This window comes from Canis aureus, chromosome 33 (genome assembly GCF_053574225.1).
Source record: "Canis aureus isolate CA01 chromosome 33, VMU_Caureus_v.1.0, whole genome shotgun sequence".
NCBI classification, from domain to species: Eukaryota; Metazoa; Chordata; class Mammalia; order Carnivora; family Canidae; genus Canis; species Canis aureus.
This window is the reverse complement of record NC_135643.1, coordinates 21,667,012-21,684,843: the sequence shown is the minus strand read 5'-3', so window position 1 is coordinate 21,684,843 and position 17,832 is coordinate 21,667,012. Positions and strand designations below refer to the sequence as shown.

At 37.4% G+C, this 17,832-nt stretch overlaps 1 protein-coding gene across 1 annotated transcript; it reads left to right on the top strand.

The window, feature by feature from the left end:
* The first annotated feature begins 1,112 nt into the window (after positions 1-1,112).
* On the top strand, positions 1,113-14,973 carry LOC144303726 (alcohol dehydrogenase 1-like). Its single transcript, XM_077882093.1, has 9 exons — positions 1,113-1,251; positions 4,190-4,291; positions 7,154-7,292; positions 9,788-9,875; positions 10,021-10,240; positions 10,443-10,703; positions 12,253-12,388; positions 13,281-13,419; positions 14,700-14,973. Exons 1-9 carry the CDS (start codon positions 1,234-1,236, stop codon positions 14,722-14,724), a joined length of 1,128 nt encoding a protein of 375 aa, XP_077738219.1. The 5' UTR covers positions 1,113-1,233; the 3' UTR covers positions 14,725-14,973.
* The last annotated feature ends 2,859 nt before the right edge of the window (positions 14,974-17,832 follow it).

The window sequence follows — 17,832 nt, the reverse complement described above, 5'->3', positions numbered from 1 at the left end:
ATAATATGTTCTCAGGAGAGAAATTGCTTCATTGGCCTCCTCCAAGGAAGCTCTGGACAAATAATGTCTAGGAGATGTGAATTAGGGGCAGCCTGAGTAGCCAACCAAAGAACTCACAGTCTTATTCTGCCAATTAATGAGTCGTACCTTGATGTTTTCTGGTCTATTATTTGTCATGGGATCCTTACCAGCAGAAGCCAGAATATCAAGGGTATGGCCAGAGTTATAAACTTTTAACAACCTCCCATTACACATTCTGATGTAGAGAAACACTGCAGTAAGCAAATATTAAAAGGTAGCCTGAGGTCATCATCATCCTTATCATTATCAGGAATCGCATCATCATCATCATTATTAGCATTACCCAAAGTCCACATCATGCTGTTTCACTTTTCTTTGATTAAGCTCAAACTCTCATTTTGAATATGCTACCCATTACTTTATTTTATATAAATTCTTTCTTCCAGATGCAGTTCAAGTCTCACTTAAATAAAACTCTCTAATCATTCACAATGACCTCATATTGCTTTTAGCATTTATCATCTTTGTTACTGTCTTCTCAGCTTTTTCGTAGTACTTTGTATCATTATTTGTGCTTTTTCCATCTTTTTTGACTCCCAGAGACCCTGTGTTGTACTTCCATTGCCTGGATCCAAGGATACGTTTCATGTAACTGACATTCACATTGTTAACTAATTAGTAGATGATCTTCCTCTTAGTTTCTATCACTTGATTCACATTTTAATAATCCTTTCATTGCCTTCTCACTCACTCATTGTTACCTTTTATTTTTTTTAAGATTTTATTTATTTATTCATGAGAGACACACAGAGAGAGAGAGACAAGGCAGAGGGAGAAGCAGGCTCCATGCAGGAAGCCCGATGTGGGACTCGATCCCAGGACCCCAGGATCACACCCTGAGCCAAAGGCAGACACTCAACTGCTGAGCCACCCAGGTGTCCCTCACTGTTACCTTTTAAGCTCTCCTTATTCAGCATCGTTGTTTTAACCCGCTCCCTCCCCAATCACTCTCCCACATTCCTTCACCTTTACTTATTTACCAACCACTTCACCTGTCTGGTTTTCCCTTGTTGGTGCGTGATTATGTAATTACTTTTAATAACTTTCGAAGTGCAAACATTATAAATAATCTGTGTGGTTTGCCCAGGAGCAGTCAAGGAAGTGCAGTCCTCTCAGCTATACCTTTAAAGCATCAAGGGAAGAAAACTCACCATGGACACTTCAGACAAAGTAAGTGCTACTTTTAAAATAGATCTATGTCATTTCCATTACTTGTCCAAAAAGTGTACACTGAAACAAAATTAAGACACCATTTTCTCCCATCAGATTAGTAAAGATTTCTAATAATACCTAATGTTTTCCCACCTGCAGAAACTCAAACATCACTGCTGGGAAAATAGCTTACTAGACACTTCTTGGGTGATAGTTTGACAACATTGTATCAAATATCTTAAAAATATGCCTATCATTTGACTCAGAAATTTAATCAAAGGAAATATTTATTTTTTTAAAGATTTTATTTATTTATTCATGAGAAATACAGAAAGAAGACAGAGACATAGGCAGAGGGAGAAGCAGGCTCCTCTCAGGGATCCCGATGTGGGACTCAGTCCCGGAACCCCAAGGTCATGCCCTGAGCCAAAGGCAGACCCTCAACTGCAGAACCACCCAGGTGTCCCATAGGTTGTTTTTATATACATGTTAACTATAGCATTGTTTTTAAGAGTATAACACTGGAGGGGAGCCTGAGTGGCTCAGTTGGTTAAGCCTCTGATTTGATTTCAGCTCAGCTCTTGATTTGGGATTGTGGGATAGAGCCCCATGTTGGGCTCTGCATTCCTCATGGAGCTTGCTTGTCCCTCTCCCTCTACTCCTCCCAACATTTATACTCTCTCTCATTCTCTCTCTCTCTCTCTCTGTCTCAAAAAATAAAAAGTATAACACTGGAAGTGAGATGTGTCAGATATTAGGAAACTGGTTAAATAAATATTATAGTAAATAAAATCCTACGTGATCATTTTAAATTACCTATAAAGCACTTATAAAGCAAAATGCAAGAGTAGACTGTAAAACAATATTCTTAGTATGATTACACAAACACATATAGGATATCAATTGGAAAGACCCTAAAATGTTATAAATAGTAATAGCTGGGTGCCAACCTTGCAGTTTTCCCCCTGTACCCTAGTCTGAATTTTCCAAGTTTTTTTGCCTTGTGTGTATCATTTTGAAATTACAGAAGTTTTTTCATAAAGTATAAATTTTTACTTGAGTTTGGTAGGTAAAAGCAGAATTATTTCATCCTGAAAGAAATAATGTTTTTCTTTTCTTTTTCTAAGACTTATTTATTTATTTTAAGAGGGGGCAGTGTGGGCAGGAGGGGCAGAGAGAAAGAATCTTTCTAGCAGACTCCCAGCTGAGCAAGAAGCCAGATTCGGGGCTCAATCTCACAACCCGTGAGATCATGACCTGAGCCAAAACCAAGAGGCAGACACTTGAGCTAACCAGGCACCCCAGAAGTAATTTTTTTGTATCATTTTATTTGAATTTCTTTTCTTGGCATTTGTCCTTTTTCTTTGTAGTATAAGACATATATTAGCTCCTGTAGTGGTATCTAAATTTCTTGGAGACATAACAGATTTAGTCAGCTTAGTATATCTTACAATTACTAGTGCAGTAAACTTGCAAATGGAACATACATAAAATTATAAAGGGTACTAATCCCACCAGATATTAAGATATATAAAAAAATTAAAGTATTAAAATCATCAAGATGCTGCTGCAAGAACTGTCAAGAAGATAAATGGGACAATAGAAACAGCTTCCAAAGAGAAACTTGTAAATATAAGAACTTATATAGTAAAGGGGCTAATTTAAGCAGAAATTAGAGAAACAATCAAGAGTTTGTACTAGGACAATTATTTAGATTCTATAATTGCACATCATACAAAAAATAATTTTAAGAGTAAAGGATTTAAAAAGCAAACTATAAAAATCTAGAAAGAAGATAAGAAATATTTAGTCTCTACAGGGAGAGAATTTCCAAAGTATAAAAATGGAATAAATAACAAGGAGAAGATACTTCGAGTAACCAAAATTTTAAAATGTGTGTGCACATGAATGCATGTAACTTCATAAAAATTAAGGTTCAAATGTCAACTAGGGAAAATGATGTACAACAAGCTGACAGACAATAGCTCACTCCTTTAATGTGTAAAGGGGTCAAATGAATAATAAGAAAAATGCCAAGATGCCAGTAGATACTTACATTAACTATATGACCAAACACTCCACAAAACAGGAAAATACATATGACTACATAAGACAGAGAATATACTCAACATCATTAGCATTCAAAAAGTGCTAGTGAAAAGAAATAGCTAAAAAATAAATAAATAAATAAATAAATAAATAAATAAATAAATAGAAAAGAAAAGAAAAGAAATAGCTAGCTTTTTGTACCTATTGGATACTTTGCTTTTAATGACTACTGTCAATGCTGATGAGAGTGGAATAAATAATGTTTACAGATATTCTTTTACATTTCTAGGAATTGTGCCAAATTATTCAACATTTCTGTAAACAGCTTGGGAAATCAATTTAGCCCTAATAATGTCTTTATCTTTTCCAAAGTAATCATTACTTAAGGAAACCAAGCAAGTCAAAATTATGAACAAAGTTGGTTATCACAATATACTTTAGAATAGTTAAAACAATGAAAATGATGACATGTCTAGATAGTTACAAAGCAAATTGGGACACATTCACAGGATGAAATATAAAGTAGCCATTTAAAATTCTGATTACAAAGCATTTGAAGTCATGAGAAGCGCTCGTTTTGGCAGTACATATACTGAAGTCATGAGAAAATGCTTACTGACAAGTAAATGGTAAATGCTCAATATATGGTGATGGTTACTAGAAAAAAGCTGAATACAAAATTGCTTATAAACACGATCTCAACTATATCAAAATTCTTCTAAGAGACCGGAAGGAGATATGCTAAAATTTCAACAGGTTGTATCTGAAATTACAATGATTTTTCTTCTGTTTCTTTTTGACTTTCGTATTTTTACTAATTATAACAAATAAGTGTCATTTGTATGATCGGAATAAAAGTTAAAATTTTTCACTAAATGATATCATTTTAATGTCATTGTGTCCACAGACAATTACATGCCGGGCAGCCATTGCCTGGGCAGCAAATTCTACTCTTTCAATTGAGGAAGTACAAGTTGAGCCACCAAAGGCTGGGGAAGTGCGTATTAAGGTAAATTTAAGTTTTTTAACTTTTACCTATGAAGGCAAATGTAAGGAACTCCTGTTCTGTTTCATATATATATATATTATATATTATTATTATATATTATATATATCATATATATTATATATAATATGTATAAAATTTGCATTTGCGGTCTGTCCACTCTTCTTTGTAAAAGAGGAAATTGTAAAACTAGGATAAATGAATAGAGGTAATGAAAGTTTAAGATATTCTTCATACTTGTAAAGTAGTGGTAGTTCACTCATCCACATAATCCTTTTGCCAGTATTGAAATTTTTACTTAAATTATATAATATCATAGGCCTATATACCTCACAATGTGACCTAGAAGGTGTTTTAAGTGGTAACTTTTTTTCATTTTTGAGGGAAAGAAGACAAGAAGTGCATTTCCTCCTACCTCTATGACACAAAGTTGATGTCAACAAAGGAATATGCAGTGACTAACAGACTAATTTTCCATCTCTGTTGTTTTGGACTCATACATTATAATAATCTCGGAGTTTGTCTGAAAAAGTTCACTGTGTGGTAAAATTTCAATTTCTAGGAATGAGCATCTAGGACTCCATAATAGTATCCAAAGCAACTAAGAAGAGTTAACAATTATTGAACAGAACTTATATCAGGCATGGGAAAAGGCTCCTTGCCACTCATATCAACTCTCAGTCAAACTTTACCAAATCATTAAATACCCAATTTTAGGAGTATTATTGCTTTAAATCTTATTAAATATTAAATTCATCTATCTTCTAATTTGAGACTTAGGAAACTCAACTCTTGATTTAATGAACACAACAGATAGTGAAAAAGCCACATGCTTCTAGTCCATACCATATCTAATCAAAGTAGAGGGTATAGGAGGATGGTTATAGGAAAAAAGAAATGAAGGGAATTGTAAAGATGACAGAGGGAAAGGGAGTGAAGGGAAGTAGGAAAGTAGAAAAAGACAGGCAGTGAAAGACAAAACAGGAGAAAATGGGAAGTAACATTAAATAAATTATCAGCTCCATGTCCAGTGTTATGCTAAAGATTTGATTGTAAAAAATAAAACGAAAGGTGATAAGAACGTACACAGAGAAAGGAATTTAGTTAACTGACTGCTATTCAGAAGCTATATTTTTCTATTTATGAGCCATCCAAACAGCTTTTAATTAGTATTTATTTTGTACTGGGTCACCATCTGCCGAAATGTTTCCTAGTTAATTAGCCAATATGCTCTGTTCTTACACCTATACTCTCCTTTGCTACAAAGGCTAAAACCCAAATAATTAATCCACGATTCACCAAGGTAGAAGTTGCAGCAGCAAGAACCTGAGCAACACCACACTGAACCCTGGACAAAATCAAGCTAACGGACTGGATCTGTTCATAAGCACAGACAGTTCCATCTCCACTTACTGCTAGAGACAACCTCCCAAAAATAATTGCATATTCTTATCTGATATATAGAACAAACCTAATGAGGAGATTCCAGACTGCTGCATACCTAAAACAACATTTTTAGCCTTTGATAGCATCTTGAAGCCATTTTATTTTTTTATTTTTATTTTTTAAAGATTTTATTTATTTATTCGAGACACAGAGAGAGAGAGAGAGAGGCAGAGACACAGGCAGAGGGAGAAGCAGGCTCCATGCAGGGAGCCCGATGTGGGACTCGATCCCGGGTCTCCAGGATCAGGCCCTGGGCTAAAAGCAGGCGCTAAACCGCTGAGCCACCCAGGCTGCCCTTGAAGCCATTTTAGTAGGAACCCAAAGCACAGCATAGTTGTCATGAGCATATCTGCTTAGCAATTAGCCACAATCCTATGCCACAGTTGATCCCAGTGTTCCAGTTATAAACTCGGCCGCTCCCATTACACTTACTGGAAAAGCAGTCGGTATGCTCGGGCACATACTTTTGTGCTTGTATTGCAGTGGAGCAGTTATTTAGGGACCATGGTATATGAAATGCTTCATTTTTATGATCAATGTAGTTGGGTCAGGCCTATTAACAGACGAGAAAACTCAGGCCATTAACTAAGTTTTAAAATGTCTCAATGTCGGGCAGCCCGGGTGGCTCAGAGGTTTAGCACCGCCTTCAGTCCAGGGCGTGATCTTTAAAAAAAACAAAAACAAAAACAAAAAAAACTTCTCAATGTCAACTAAATTTTACAGTGGTTAATTTTAACTGAAACTCACTTTTATGTTATTAATTTATTTTTTTAAGATTTTATTTATTTATTCATGAGAGACAGAGAGAGGCAGAGACATGGGCAGAGGGAAAAGCAGGCTCCACGCAAGGAACCTGATGTGGGACTTGATTCCAGACCCTGGGATCATCATGCCCTGAGCCAAAGGCAGACGCTCAACTGCTAAGCCACCCAGGCCCCCCAATTTAATATTATTAATTTAAAGAATATTTTCAACATACAAGTTTAAAATGCTAAAAACAGATTTCCCCAGAGCACAGGAAAAACATTCCACAATATGGGCCTAAAATTCTTTGTTTCTCAATGGTGGTGCTATTGATAATGTGGGCAAAAAGTCCTTCATTGTATGCAATTATCCCTCATATTTCAAAACTATCTGATGACCTATATATACAGAATAGATTTCAAAAAACAAAAATTTATTTCCAGATCTGAACATGTGTCATATGACTTTGGACAAGTCATTCTCAATTTTTGAATCTCCCTTTCCTCATCTCTAAATTGGAAACAATAAGACCTGTCCTGATTCCTCTGAGGATTGGTATAGGGATAAAATGACATAATTCATGTAAAAAAAAATTAATAATCAATCTCAGATTTAAAAAAGAAAGAAAGAAAATTTCCAAACCAATTGATCTTTTGTCACTTAATTCCTATGCAGCTGGCATCTACAGGGATCTGTGGTACTGATGATCATGCAATAAAAGGATTACTCTCAGCAATCTTTCCTTTCATCCCAGGCCATGAAGGAGCTGGGATTGTGGAGAGTAGTGGCAAAGGTGTGACCTCAGTGAAACCAGGTAAGAAGTGGGGCCATAGGACCCTGCTCACAAACAGCCTCCCAAAGAACAACTTTGCACAGAGGATGAACTTAAAATGTATTAACATATTTACAGGAAAAAATTGGTTTGCCTCTAGACTCTTCTAACTAATCATTTATCATTATATTAATTGTATCCAGTGATTCCAAGACTCACACAGTTTCTCTGCTGTCTTCTCTAGCAATCCAAAGGGCCAGTCGCTGAGCCAAGTATATATATCCATAGCTAAATGAGTATTGAGATAGGACCAGTGGAATTCTAAATGATTGAAAAATATTGAGACTGTTTCTTACATATATTTGTACCCCTCACATGCTTAGCATAGTACCTGTCTCAGGATTAGAATGCATTAGAATGTTTGACAAATGAATGTTCTAATCAACTGGAATACAGAATTTGACTTTTCATTGACAGGATGATAATGATATATTTCAAAGAATCAAAGAAAGCAAGTATATGTTCTTTCCCAGACTATCAAAAAAGATCTTGACATAGCTATTCTTAGCATGACTGAAATGAATAGAATGAATAAGAGCAATCACACAGATTAAGATATTACAGACCTCACAGCTTGGAGCCAGACACACCAAGAGATTTAAGAAAATGCATGGTCAGGACACTTGTGAAGCTCTTACTGGGGAATTGATTTAGCAAAAAATTATGGAATGTCTACCATGCATCTGACACTAGGCACACAGGAGGACAAAAGTAAAAAGCATAATCTCTATGTGTCTAATAACATAATGCAAACAGGTGGAATATATGCTCTAACTCCTCTTTAGCTAGAAAAAAATCCATTGAAAGTTTTGTGGAAAACAATGAACATTTGGAGGGGAAAGGATAAAAGACCAAAAGTTCTCCTGAATTTGAGATCCAGGATCTTTGGAATTTTTAAGAGCCAATGAAGACATGTGCCTTATATAAACTTGTAGAGATTTTAATGCCATCTAAACTCTGCAAGAGGCCAAAGGAGAGAGAGCTATTTCTTTGTTAGGAAAATTTGTAGGGGCCATCCAGAACAATGTTGTAGACCTCTGACCAGGCCTTTCTAAGTCTGTGATGACTGTGTTAATTAATTTTCTTTTTAGACCCCATCCAGCCTGTCACCCTAGAGCCCAGGTGTGCTAACTAATGACTGGATCCAAATATAATCAACATCGTGTCCAGAACTCTGCAACCTAAAACTACCCTCTGCATTAAGTGCTCCCTCTGCAAATGGAGAGTGATCCCTTTTATTCTCTGGAATTAGCATATCTAGGAACTAAGCCCCACTAAAGAAAATATGTCAGAGGCTGCTATGAGTCAGTGTGCCACCATGGGCAAAAAGACTCAATGAAAAGTGCTTTCTTATTACCTGATTGGACCACTCTAGGCAGGTGACTACACTGTGGGGCTTAAATCCTTCAAATGAAAAACAAAAGGGTTAAGCTAGATAACATCTTTAAGATTCATTCTTAGTTTCATTCTATTTCCAGAGCAGGGGGAAAGCAGACCTACAACTATCTACCCTATAAGAAATATTCCCAAATATCCATTATTTGCCCAAAAGAATAATGTCATTTCTAAAACCAGGTTATATAGTTTCTCCTTCCAAACAGTAATGGGCAACACAGGAAACAACAGGTGTCAGCAAGGATTCAGAGAAAGGGGAACCCTCTTGCACTGTTGGTGGGAATGCAAACTGACACAACCATTCTGGAAAACACTACAGAGGTTCCTCAAAAAATTAAAAATAGAACTACTCTATGATCCAACAACTGTGCACAACTAGATATTTACCCAAAGAATACAAAAATTCTAATTCAAAGAGACACATGGACCCCAACGTTTACAGCAGCATTATCAACAATAGCCAATGTATGGAAACAGCCCAAGTGTCCATCAAATGGTGAATGGATAAAGAAGAAGTGATATATATATATATATATATATATATATATATATATATAATGGAATATTAGTCATAAGAACGATGAAATCTTGCAAGATGCCATCAAATGGCAAGATTTCACTTACATGGATCGAGCTAGAGAGTATTCTGCTACACAAAATAAGTCAGTCAGAGTAAGAGAAATATCATGCGATTTAAATTATATGTAGAATTTAAAAAACTAAGCAAACAAGCAAGGAAAAGAAAAAAAAAATACCTGAGAGGAAGGCAAACCAAGAAACAGACTCTCAACTATAGAAAACAAACTGATGTTTACCAGAAGGGGGGTGGGGGATTGGGGTAATAGATGATGGGTATTAAGGAGGGCACTTGGAAGTGCTGAATCACTATACTGTATACCTCAAACTAATTGGAATTTAAATAAAAACTTAAAAAGAAAACAGCAATGGGCAATGTTATCCTGGCTGCTATAACCTGCCTGCAAGTTTTTAAGCCATCCAATGAAACTTTTATAAACATATTATTGTATTTCTGTTCCAATAATGTTTTAAACTAATGCTTGTATTATTTTTTTTATATATAGGAGATAAAGTCCTCACACTTATTATTCCACAGTGTAGAGAATGCAGTTCCTGCTTGCATCCCAAAGGAAACTTCTGTGAGAAGCAAGAGTTAGTAATTTACCCTATTATTCTTTTATCAAATTGCTGATATTGTATAAGTACTGACCTGTAACTAAAGGTACTCGCTTCTGTCTTTACAAATCCCTGTGTCTATGCTGCTGCCTCTACCTGTGTCTATGCCACCACGGAACAGTGTTCTACCTTCTTCTGGATTAATGCTGGATGGGACTAGCAGATTTACTTGCAAAGGAAAAAAGATTTATCACTCTTTCCGCACAAGCACGTTCACTGAATATACTGTTGTTCCTGAGATTGCAGTGGCAAAAATTGATGATGCTGCTCCTATGGATAAAGTCAGTCTCATAAGTTGTGAGGTGCCTACAGGTTATGGGGCTGCTGTGCACTCAGCCAAGGTGAGGAAGGTACCTGTGTGTTAGTGTCTGTCATAGTGATTTGCCTGGAAAACATCAAAACTAAGCCAATCAGTCTAAACATTCAACTGTTATTTATAGAGCCGAAAGTTTCAACTGTTGTTTTTGTTTGTTTGCTTGTTTTCTTAATTACATATGTGCCCAGGTTTGATTCCTAATATAAACATTCCTTGTGAATTTGTAGGTCACTCATGGTTCCACCTGCGTGGTCTTTGGACTTGGTGGAATCGGTTCAGCCATTGTCATGGGCTGTAAAGCATCTGGTGCTTCTAGAATCATTGGGGTTGATATCAATGAGGAGAAGTTTCCCCGGGCAAGAGCATTAGGGGTCACTGATTGTCTCAACCCTCAAAAACTCAAGAAGCCTGTCCAGCAGGTGGTCATGGAAATGACAGGAGTTGGTGCTGACTTTGCCTTTGAGGCTATTGGACTCAGTGATACCATGGTACGTGGACTTGGGGCATGGTGATTATATGCTTAAGGCGGAGGGAAGTATGTGTTAAATATCCTCACCTAGATTGGTATAAACTCTCCTGAACATATGTTTTGGACTTGTAGACCCCAGCTATAAGAACAGAACATAAATGCACTCTAAAACATTTATTTAAAAATAAAAGCAGGGGATCCCTAGGTGGATCAGTGGTTTAGCGCCTGGCTTTGGCCCAGGGCATGGTCCTGGAATCCCAGGATCGAGTCCCACATCAAGCTCCCTGCATGGGGCCTGCTTCTCCCTCTACCTGTGTCTCTGCCTCTCTTGCTCTCTCTGTGTCTCTCATGAATAAGTAAATAAAATCTTTAAAAAAATAAAAATAAAAGCAATATATACTTAAAAATATATTATTACAGTACACAAAGTTTAAAGATTCAAAAGGCCATAATACCAGTATTCCCTTTTCTTTGTTCCTAGCTCTGCATATTTGCTTTTATATTTAAGCATAAACATTATCTAATTCACATGATAATTATGGGTCCTCTATTAGAACCATTCATTCATTCAAAAAATGAATTCCTATGCACCAATATGTTATGTTCTAGGGATAGAAGAGTGAATAAAATAGGCACCATATTTTGGGTCTTACAATTTAGAGGACAAAATGTAAACATTTAATATGTCTCAGTGTGTACTTAATGTAATTGATTGAAAAATAAAGGAAGAAAAGGTAGTGATATAGGTAACAGGAAAGAGAAAATAAGGCAAAAAAGAAGAAAGGAGAAAGACAACAGGGTTATGAACCAGAAAAGGAAGTAAAATAAATAGATATAAAGAAGCACACTGTATACCCCTACAAAAGTGAATTTAAAAAAATAAAGCTTCTAGGCAGCCCAGGTGGCTCAGTGGTTTAGCGCCGCCTTCAGCCTTCAGCGTGATCCTGGAGACCCGGGATCGAGTCCTGCATCGGGCTCCCTGCATGGAGCCTGCCTCTCTCCCTCTGCCTGTGTCTCTGACTGTATCTCTGCCTCTGTCTGTGTGTGTGTGTGTGTGTGTGTGTGTGTGTCTCATGAACAAATAAATAAAACCTTGAAAAAAAATAAAGCTTCACACACACAATATGTATATAATTGTTTTGTTTTAATACAAATGAGTCAGACCGAGAACCATAGCAAGTGAGAAAGTCCAGATAAAAGGCAACAGGTAATTTCATTTAACAAGTATATGGTCCTTACTACATGCCAGACAGTGTTCTAAATGTTCTAAGAATGATAAATCACTTAATCTTCATAACAGTTCTATGATAGTATCATTCTTTTTACAAATGAAGAAACTGAGGTATAAAAAGGTTAGGTGACTTACCTAAGGTCACACAGCTAGCACAGGCTGTGCTCCTTGCCACTAAGCTCTACTGGTTCTCTAGTGAGGTCCTGTTACAGGCAACCCTGGAGGCAGCATCTGGCCTGGAAGAGGTTCAGATCTAGCAACACGATTCCTTCCACCTCTGGTGGTGGTTGTTACTTATGTGTGGGAAAGTGCTTATGGTCGTTATTGTCTTTATCAGCTTGCTGCTTGGGATTCCTGCCACCGGAGCTATGGTGTTTGTCTGATTGTTGGAGTAGCTCCATTAAACTCGAAGCTTTCCCTGGACGCCCCGATGATTGTCTCCGGCCGGACGATGAAGGGTGTATGTCTAGGAGGTGGGTCAGTGAATAGGAGGCACTGGTTGGTTTCTCTCATGAAATCCCTTCTAACTTGGTAAGACACAGACCAAAATTCCTCTCCTTGAGGAAACAGAGCTATAATGGTAGAAAAAACTTATCCAATGAGTTGGAAAATTTTGCAGATTTTGTAAGTCAATTTCAGTTAATTCAGTTAAATAGGTTTTTTTTTTTTAAAGTTCAAATACAATTTTTATCCCCTGCAAAGTATTTTTTGGGTTTTCCCGGTGTTTCAAATAATTCAGTCAACTTCAGTTCCATGCTGGTGGGTTTGTTGTGCTCTTTTAGCAGCAAAGCTTCTTAGGTAGTTATAGGACACCATATATATATATATGTAAGATTACATAAAAGTATGTAACACCAACCTAGTGTTTTGATGCTGGCTTTTATCTTTCCAGAAGGGCCCTTGTTTATGAACAATATTGACCAACAGCTTTAGTCAATTAATATTCTATCTGATAATAGGTATCTAGATAATATTCTATTATCTAGTCTATTAATATTCATCTGCCCCCATTTCTCTGATAGTAAATTCCCAGTGCCATCTCCATGTGTGTGAATACACAGAGGAGGAAATGTTTATGCAATAGTAAGCCCAGGAAGTGAGCTAGAGACTGCTAGTTTAAAAGGATCATTTTCAACTCAGTAACATGTGAATATTGACCCAACTTTTCTCCAAAGGAATTCTAGGTAACAGGACTTCTATAGAAGCCACACTTAGCAACAGTAGTCAATGGCTTCTGATGTATAAATGATTTATTTTCCATGTTCAGTGTCAAATTTTCAGAAGAAAATCTCCCGGACATAATTTTTTTTTTCGGTTGGTTTGGCACTTCTCAAATGTTATTACAAAGGCCTTTTTGTTTTGCAGATTATAAAACCAGAGACTGTATTCACCACCTAGTGACTGATTACCTGCAAAATAAAATTAATATAGATCCATTAGTAACCCATCAGTTGCCTTTTGACCAACTCCACAAAGCTTTCGAGTTGTACCATGCTGGAAAAACGTGAGTGCTTTATTTGATGATCTCCTATACCCTGAATTCACAGTGCTAGTGACTCCTCAAACATTTCCAAGTGGTTTTGTGAGAAAGAGATGGCTACTTGGATCTTCAATACTTTTCACATGCTCTACCTTATTCCCTACTGTCAATATCTTTCACATGTTCTATCCTACTGTCACCAGGATAAGGTTTTACCTGTAGGCCACTCTTTAGGAAAGATCCACATCAACCTATTTTTTTTTAAATGTTAAAGATTTCGATATAATGCTAATAATGACTCCACATTACATCGGTCTATTATGTTTTTGTTTTTTTTTTTCTGATTAGAGAAATGATCTAGAATGAATGAGTTGATATTACTGGAGTAACTACTGCAAGGAATCTTAGAGGCAGAGGTTTAGCCTCCATCTAGAGCACAAATCCTTTTACATTATTTCTGACAAATGGTCACTCTGCTTCAGCCAGCAGGGATGGAGTGATCACTCATGCGCCCCTTTATTCATTCAATGTCTGTTTAGTGATAGTGCAATATTTGTCAGGACTGTCCTAAGTGCCAGAGACACAGTAGACAACTAGCAGCAATAAGTAAGTGAGGAATTACTCCTGTGATGAATGATTCGATTTTCTCATTCTGATTCGAAGCACATCTCCCTTTCATATTCTCTTCCCCAACTCTACCTACAGTTTCTGCTTAAGTGATTTTTTTTTTTAACTAGGTCTTTAAATTTTACCCCACTATAACACTTTCTTGGTTTTGACCTAGCATGTCAGCACATCTAAGTCAGGAATGAAGAATCAAGAAAACTCATCTGAAATTTTATAAACAGATTATGAAAAATGCAAGGAGGGGATCTAGCAGGCAGCAGACACACTGCAAAAGAAAAGGAATACCCCAAAAATGCATTTTTCTTCTTTCTTAATTGGACACAGTGCTAGATTCTGAGGCTCACAGAAGCTGATCAGAAGCTGTAGCAGAGGGTTTGGATGTCTTTGTGGTCATGTAGCGTGAGGGAACAGGGTTCTAATGCTGAGTCCTTCCTTTCTGATGTTGGATCCTGACGATCCTGCTTTCACCATATCAGGTGATGATATTAATGATGATTCCAATCAGATGATCAGGTGATATTTCATATAAGTGAACTAAGTTGAAGGAGGAGTCAGGAGGGGGAACAAGTGAGAAGGCGGACAATGCAACCTCATATGATACTGTGCAAAACTATTTTGCTGAAATCACTGTTTCCTAAGCAATTCAATCATTTTATTATTGCACTTTTATGTTTCAGCATCCGCTGTATTCTGCTGTTCTGAGATCCCAGATGATAAAAGGTGCAAGGGCATCCTTGGGGATTTCATTCTTTCCTGTATCACCTCTCTGATTGTTCCAGAATAGAGGAAGAATATCAAAGATGAAAATGTAGTATAATTTGTGACCCAGGATCAGATCCCGCATTGGGCTCCCTGCATGGAGCCTACTCCTCCCTCTGCCTGTGTCTCTACTTCTCTCTCTCTCTCTCTCTCTCTGTGTGTCTCTCATGAATAAATAAATAAAATCTTTTAAATAAATAAATAAATAAATAAATAAATTTAAATAATAAAGAAAAATGATTTAAGAATGTGGACTCTATTATTTTATTACCTAGATGTTAGTATTTGCTGTGTCACCCATTTAATGTTGGGCTAATTAATTAGTCTCTCTGTTATCTTCTGTGAAATGAAGAAAATATTTCCTAAGACACAGGGCTGCAATGAGGATTATATGATGCATAGGAAGTACTTAGCACAGTGACTGGCATTTAGTAAATAATCAAGTGTACTCTGGTGACTTATTTAGGTAGGGACCATGTCATATTATTCTTTGAACTTCTAACATCTATCATGTATATAACATATAAGGCTATCATATATTACTATAAATCTTATATTAGTGGTATAAATAAATCGCTATGAGGGAAGCAAAAAGAGTACAATCTGTTAGTACAAGAGCTCCAGAAACTGAGTAGAGAGTGAAAAGATACACTAAACTCATTTTGGGCTGTGAAGGAAACAAGGAGTAGGGGGTAGAGAATGGAGGAAATAGGAAGTCAAGGATTATTTCTCTTGAATTTAAAAATGAAAAGATCTGAGGCTTGATGTTTTAGGAGCTCTGTTTCTAAAATGTGGCTCTGCTAAGTATATATGGATATAGATATGGATATGGATAGGGGACCCATGACTGCCCAGGTGTTCTTCCCAAATTCATAGGCCAGTAGACCATAAGCTAGATTCAGCCCACTAACTCCCATTGCTTACCTCTCATTATTGGATTCATGGATAACTACAGAGATTGAATGGAAGTAGAAAGAAAACAGCACATATGACTTTGATCAGACTTGCATCCTCTCTCTCCTTGTCAGTTCACCATATCTACAACAAGACTGTGAAGTGTTGTTATTTTATTGGTTTTAGCAGCTGGGCCATAAACTGGCTATCTAATATATAACAAAACTATTTTTCCATTTTTTACTTTTTTAAAAATTTTATTCATTTATTCATGAGAGACACACACACAGAGAGAGAGAGAGAGAGAGAGAGAAAGAGAGGCATAAACAGGCAGAGGGCAGGCCCCATGCACGGAGCCCGACATGGGACTCTATCCTGGGACTCCAGGATTACGCCCTGGGCTGAGGCAGGCGCCAAACCACTGAGCCACCCAGGGATCCCCTTTTCCATTCTTTAAATCTCTGTGGAAAGAAAAATGAGAGAGCAAGTAGAAAGAGATTTTTATCTTCTACTTTACTTCTTATATACTATGTCAAATTTTAGAATAAACATGTATAAGTAATATATAGATACGTGTATATATAAATGATGGCAACATAAAAGATGAGTACATGGGAGTTCCAAGGAAGATGGTGGAGTATGAAGACCCTACATTCACCTCCTCCCACAGATACACCTAGATAACACCCACATCAATGTAAATAATCAGGAAATTATCCAAAGATGCAGAACAGACTCTCCACAGCTAAATGTAAAGAGGCCACACTAAAAAGGGAAGGGCAGAGACATAGTTGGAAGCTAAAATGACCCCTAAGACTGTCCACAAGAGGAAAGGACTCCATGAGTGCAGAGGGGGAAAGAGCAGATCTCACCACAGGCACCCCAAGCACAGGAAGCCACACTAGGAAGATGAATTCCTGTAATACTTGGCTTTGAAAACCAAAGAGATTAACCTCATGAATCTATACAATCAGTAGGGCTTAACACCCGGAACTTTAAAAATTGGCAGACTCAGCTCTGGGAGAATGAGAAGGTATTAGGGAACTGAGTCCCTGTCCTTAAAGAGTCAGCAAAACAAACACCCCATTGAGATACAGCATAGAAGTAGAAGTTTGAAAAACACCAGGGGCATAAGAAAGGGAGACTTGTTTACTAATCTCAGAGAGTATACTAGAAGGGTAAGGATCTTTGAGAGACTTCTCCAAGAACAGAGGAACTGGCAGATGCCATTCCCTCCTACTCCCCATTCTTGCATCACTTGGCCTAGATATATGGACATACCTACAGAAAACAGTGCAGCACAAAGTCTCCACCTAGCTACCTAACAGAACACCCTGCTCCTGTGCTTTTCTGTGGACCAGCCCCCTCCAACTCAGCCTCAGCAGGAATTTTCCAAGGAGCAGCTGTAAGTCCCCTCCCACAGCAGACTAGCCCAAACTGTGCAAACACCACATGCTCTACCCCTGGATTCTGCATACCTGCCCCCTCTAACACACCCTAGGCAAGAATCCAACCAAAGTGGCATCACAAATGTGGCAGTCTTCAAATCAGCCCCAACAGGGGTCAACACCACCCCAAAGTGACTCTTGCCACAAGAAGGGGGAAAAGACACCATACACATCAGTTCGACTGTGCAGTGGGCTGGGGGCAGACATCTTGGTCTGTCTGCAGGCCCTATTCTCCAATGAATGTCACTCAGGGAAAAATATCTCAATAAAACCAGGAGCTGCTTCTTTGAAAAAAATCAACAAAATTGATAAAACTCTACCAGACTCATCAAAAAGAAAAAGAAAACCAGAAGTGAAAGAGAAGTGACTGACACCATGGAAATACAAAAGACTAAGAGAATATTACAAAAAGTCATATGCCAACAAACTGGACCACCAAGAAATGAATAATTTCCTAGAAACATATAATCTACCAAAACTGAAACAAGGAAGAAATAGAAAATTTGAACAGACCCATTACCAGCAATGAAGTTGAATCAGTAATCAAAAAATGGCCAACAAAAAGGTCCAGAGCAAGACGGCTTCACTGATGAATTTTACCAATTTTTTTTTAATTATTTATTTGAGAGAGACAGCATGCAGTGCGGAGAGGCAGAGGAAGAGGGAGAGAGAGAATCTTAAGCAGATTCCCTGCTGAGCATGGAGCACA

Coding starts and splice junctions, on each gene's coding strand:
- LOC144303726 (XM_077882093.1), top strand. Junction 4,292..7,153: donor CTGGGGAAGTGCGTATTAAG/GTAAATTTAAGT, acceptor ATTCCTATGCAG/CTGGCATCTACAGGGATCTG. Junction 10,241..10,442: donor CTGCTGTGCACTCAGCCAAG/GTGAGGAAGGTA, acceptor GTGAATTTGTAG/GTCACTCATGGTTCCACCTG.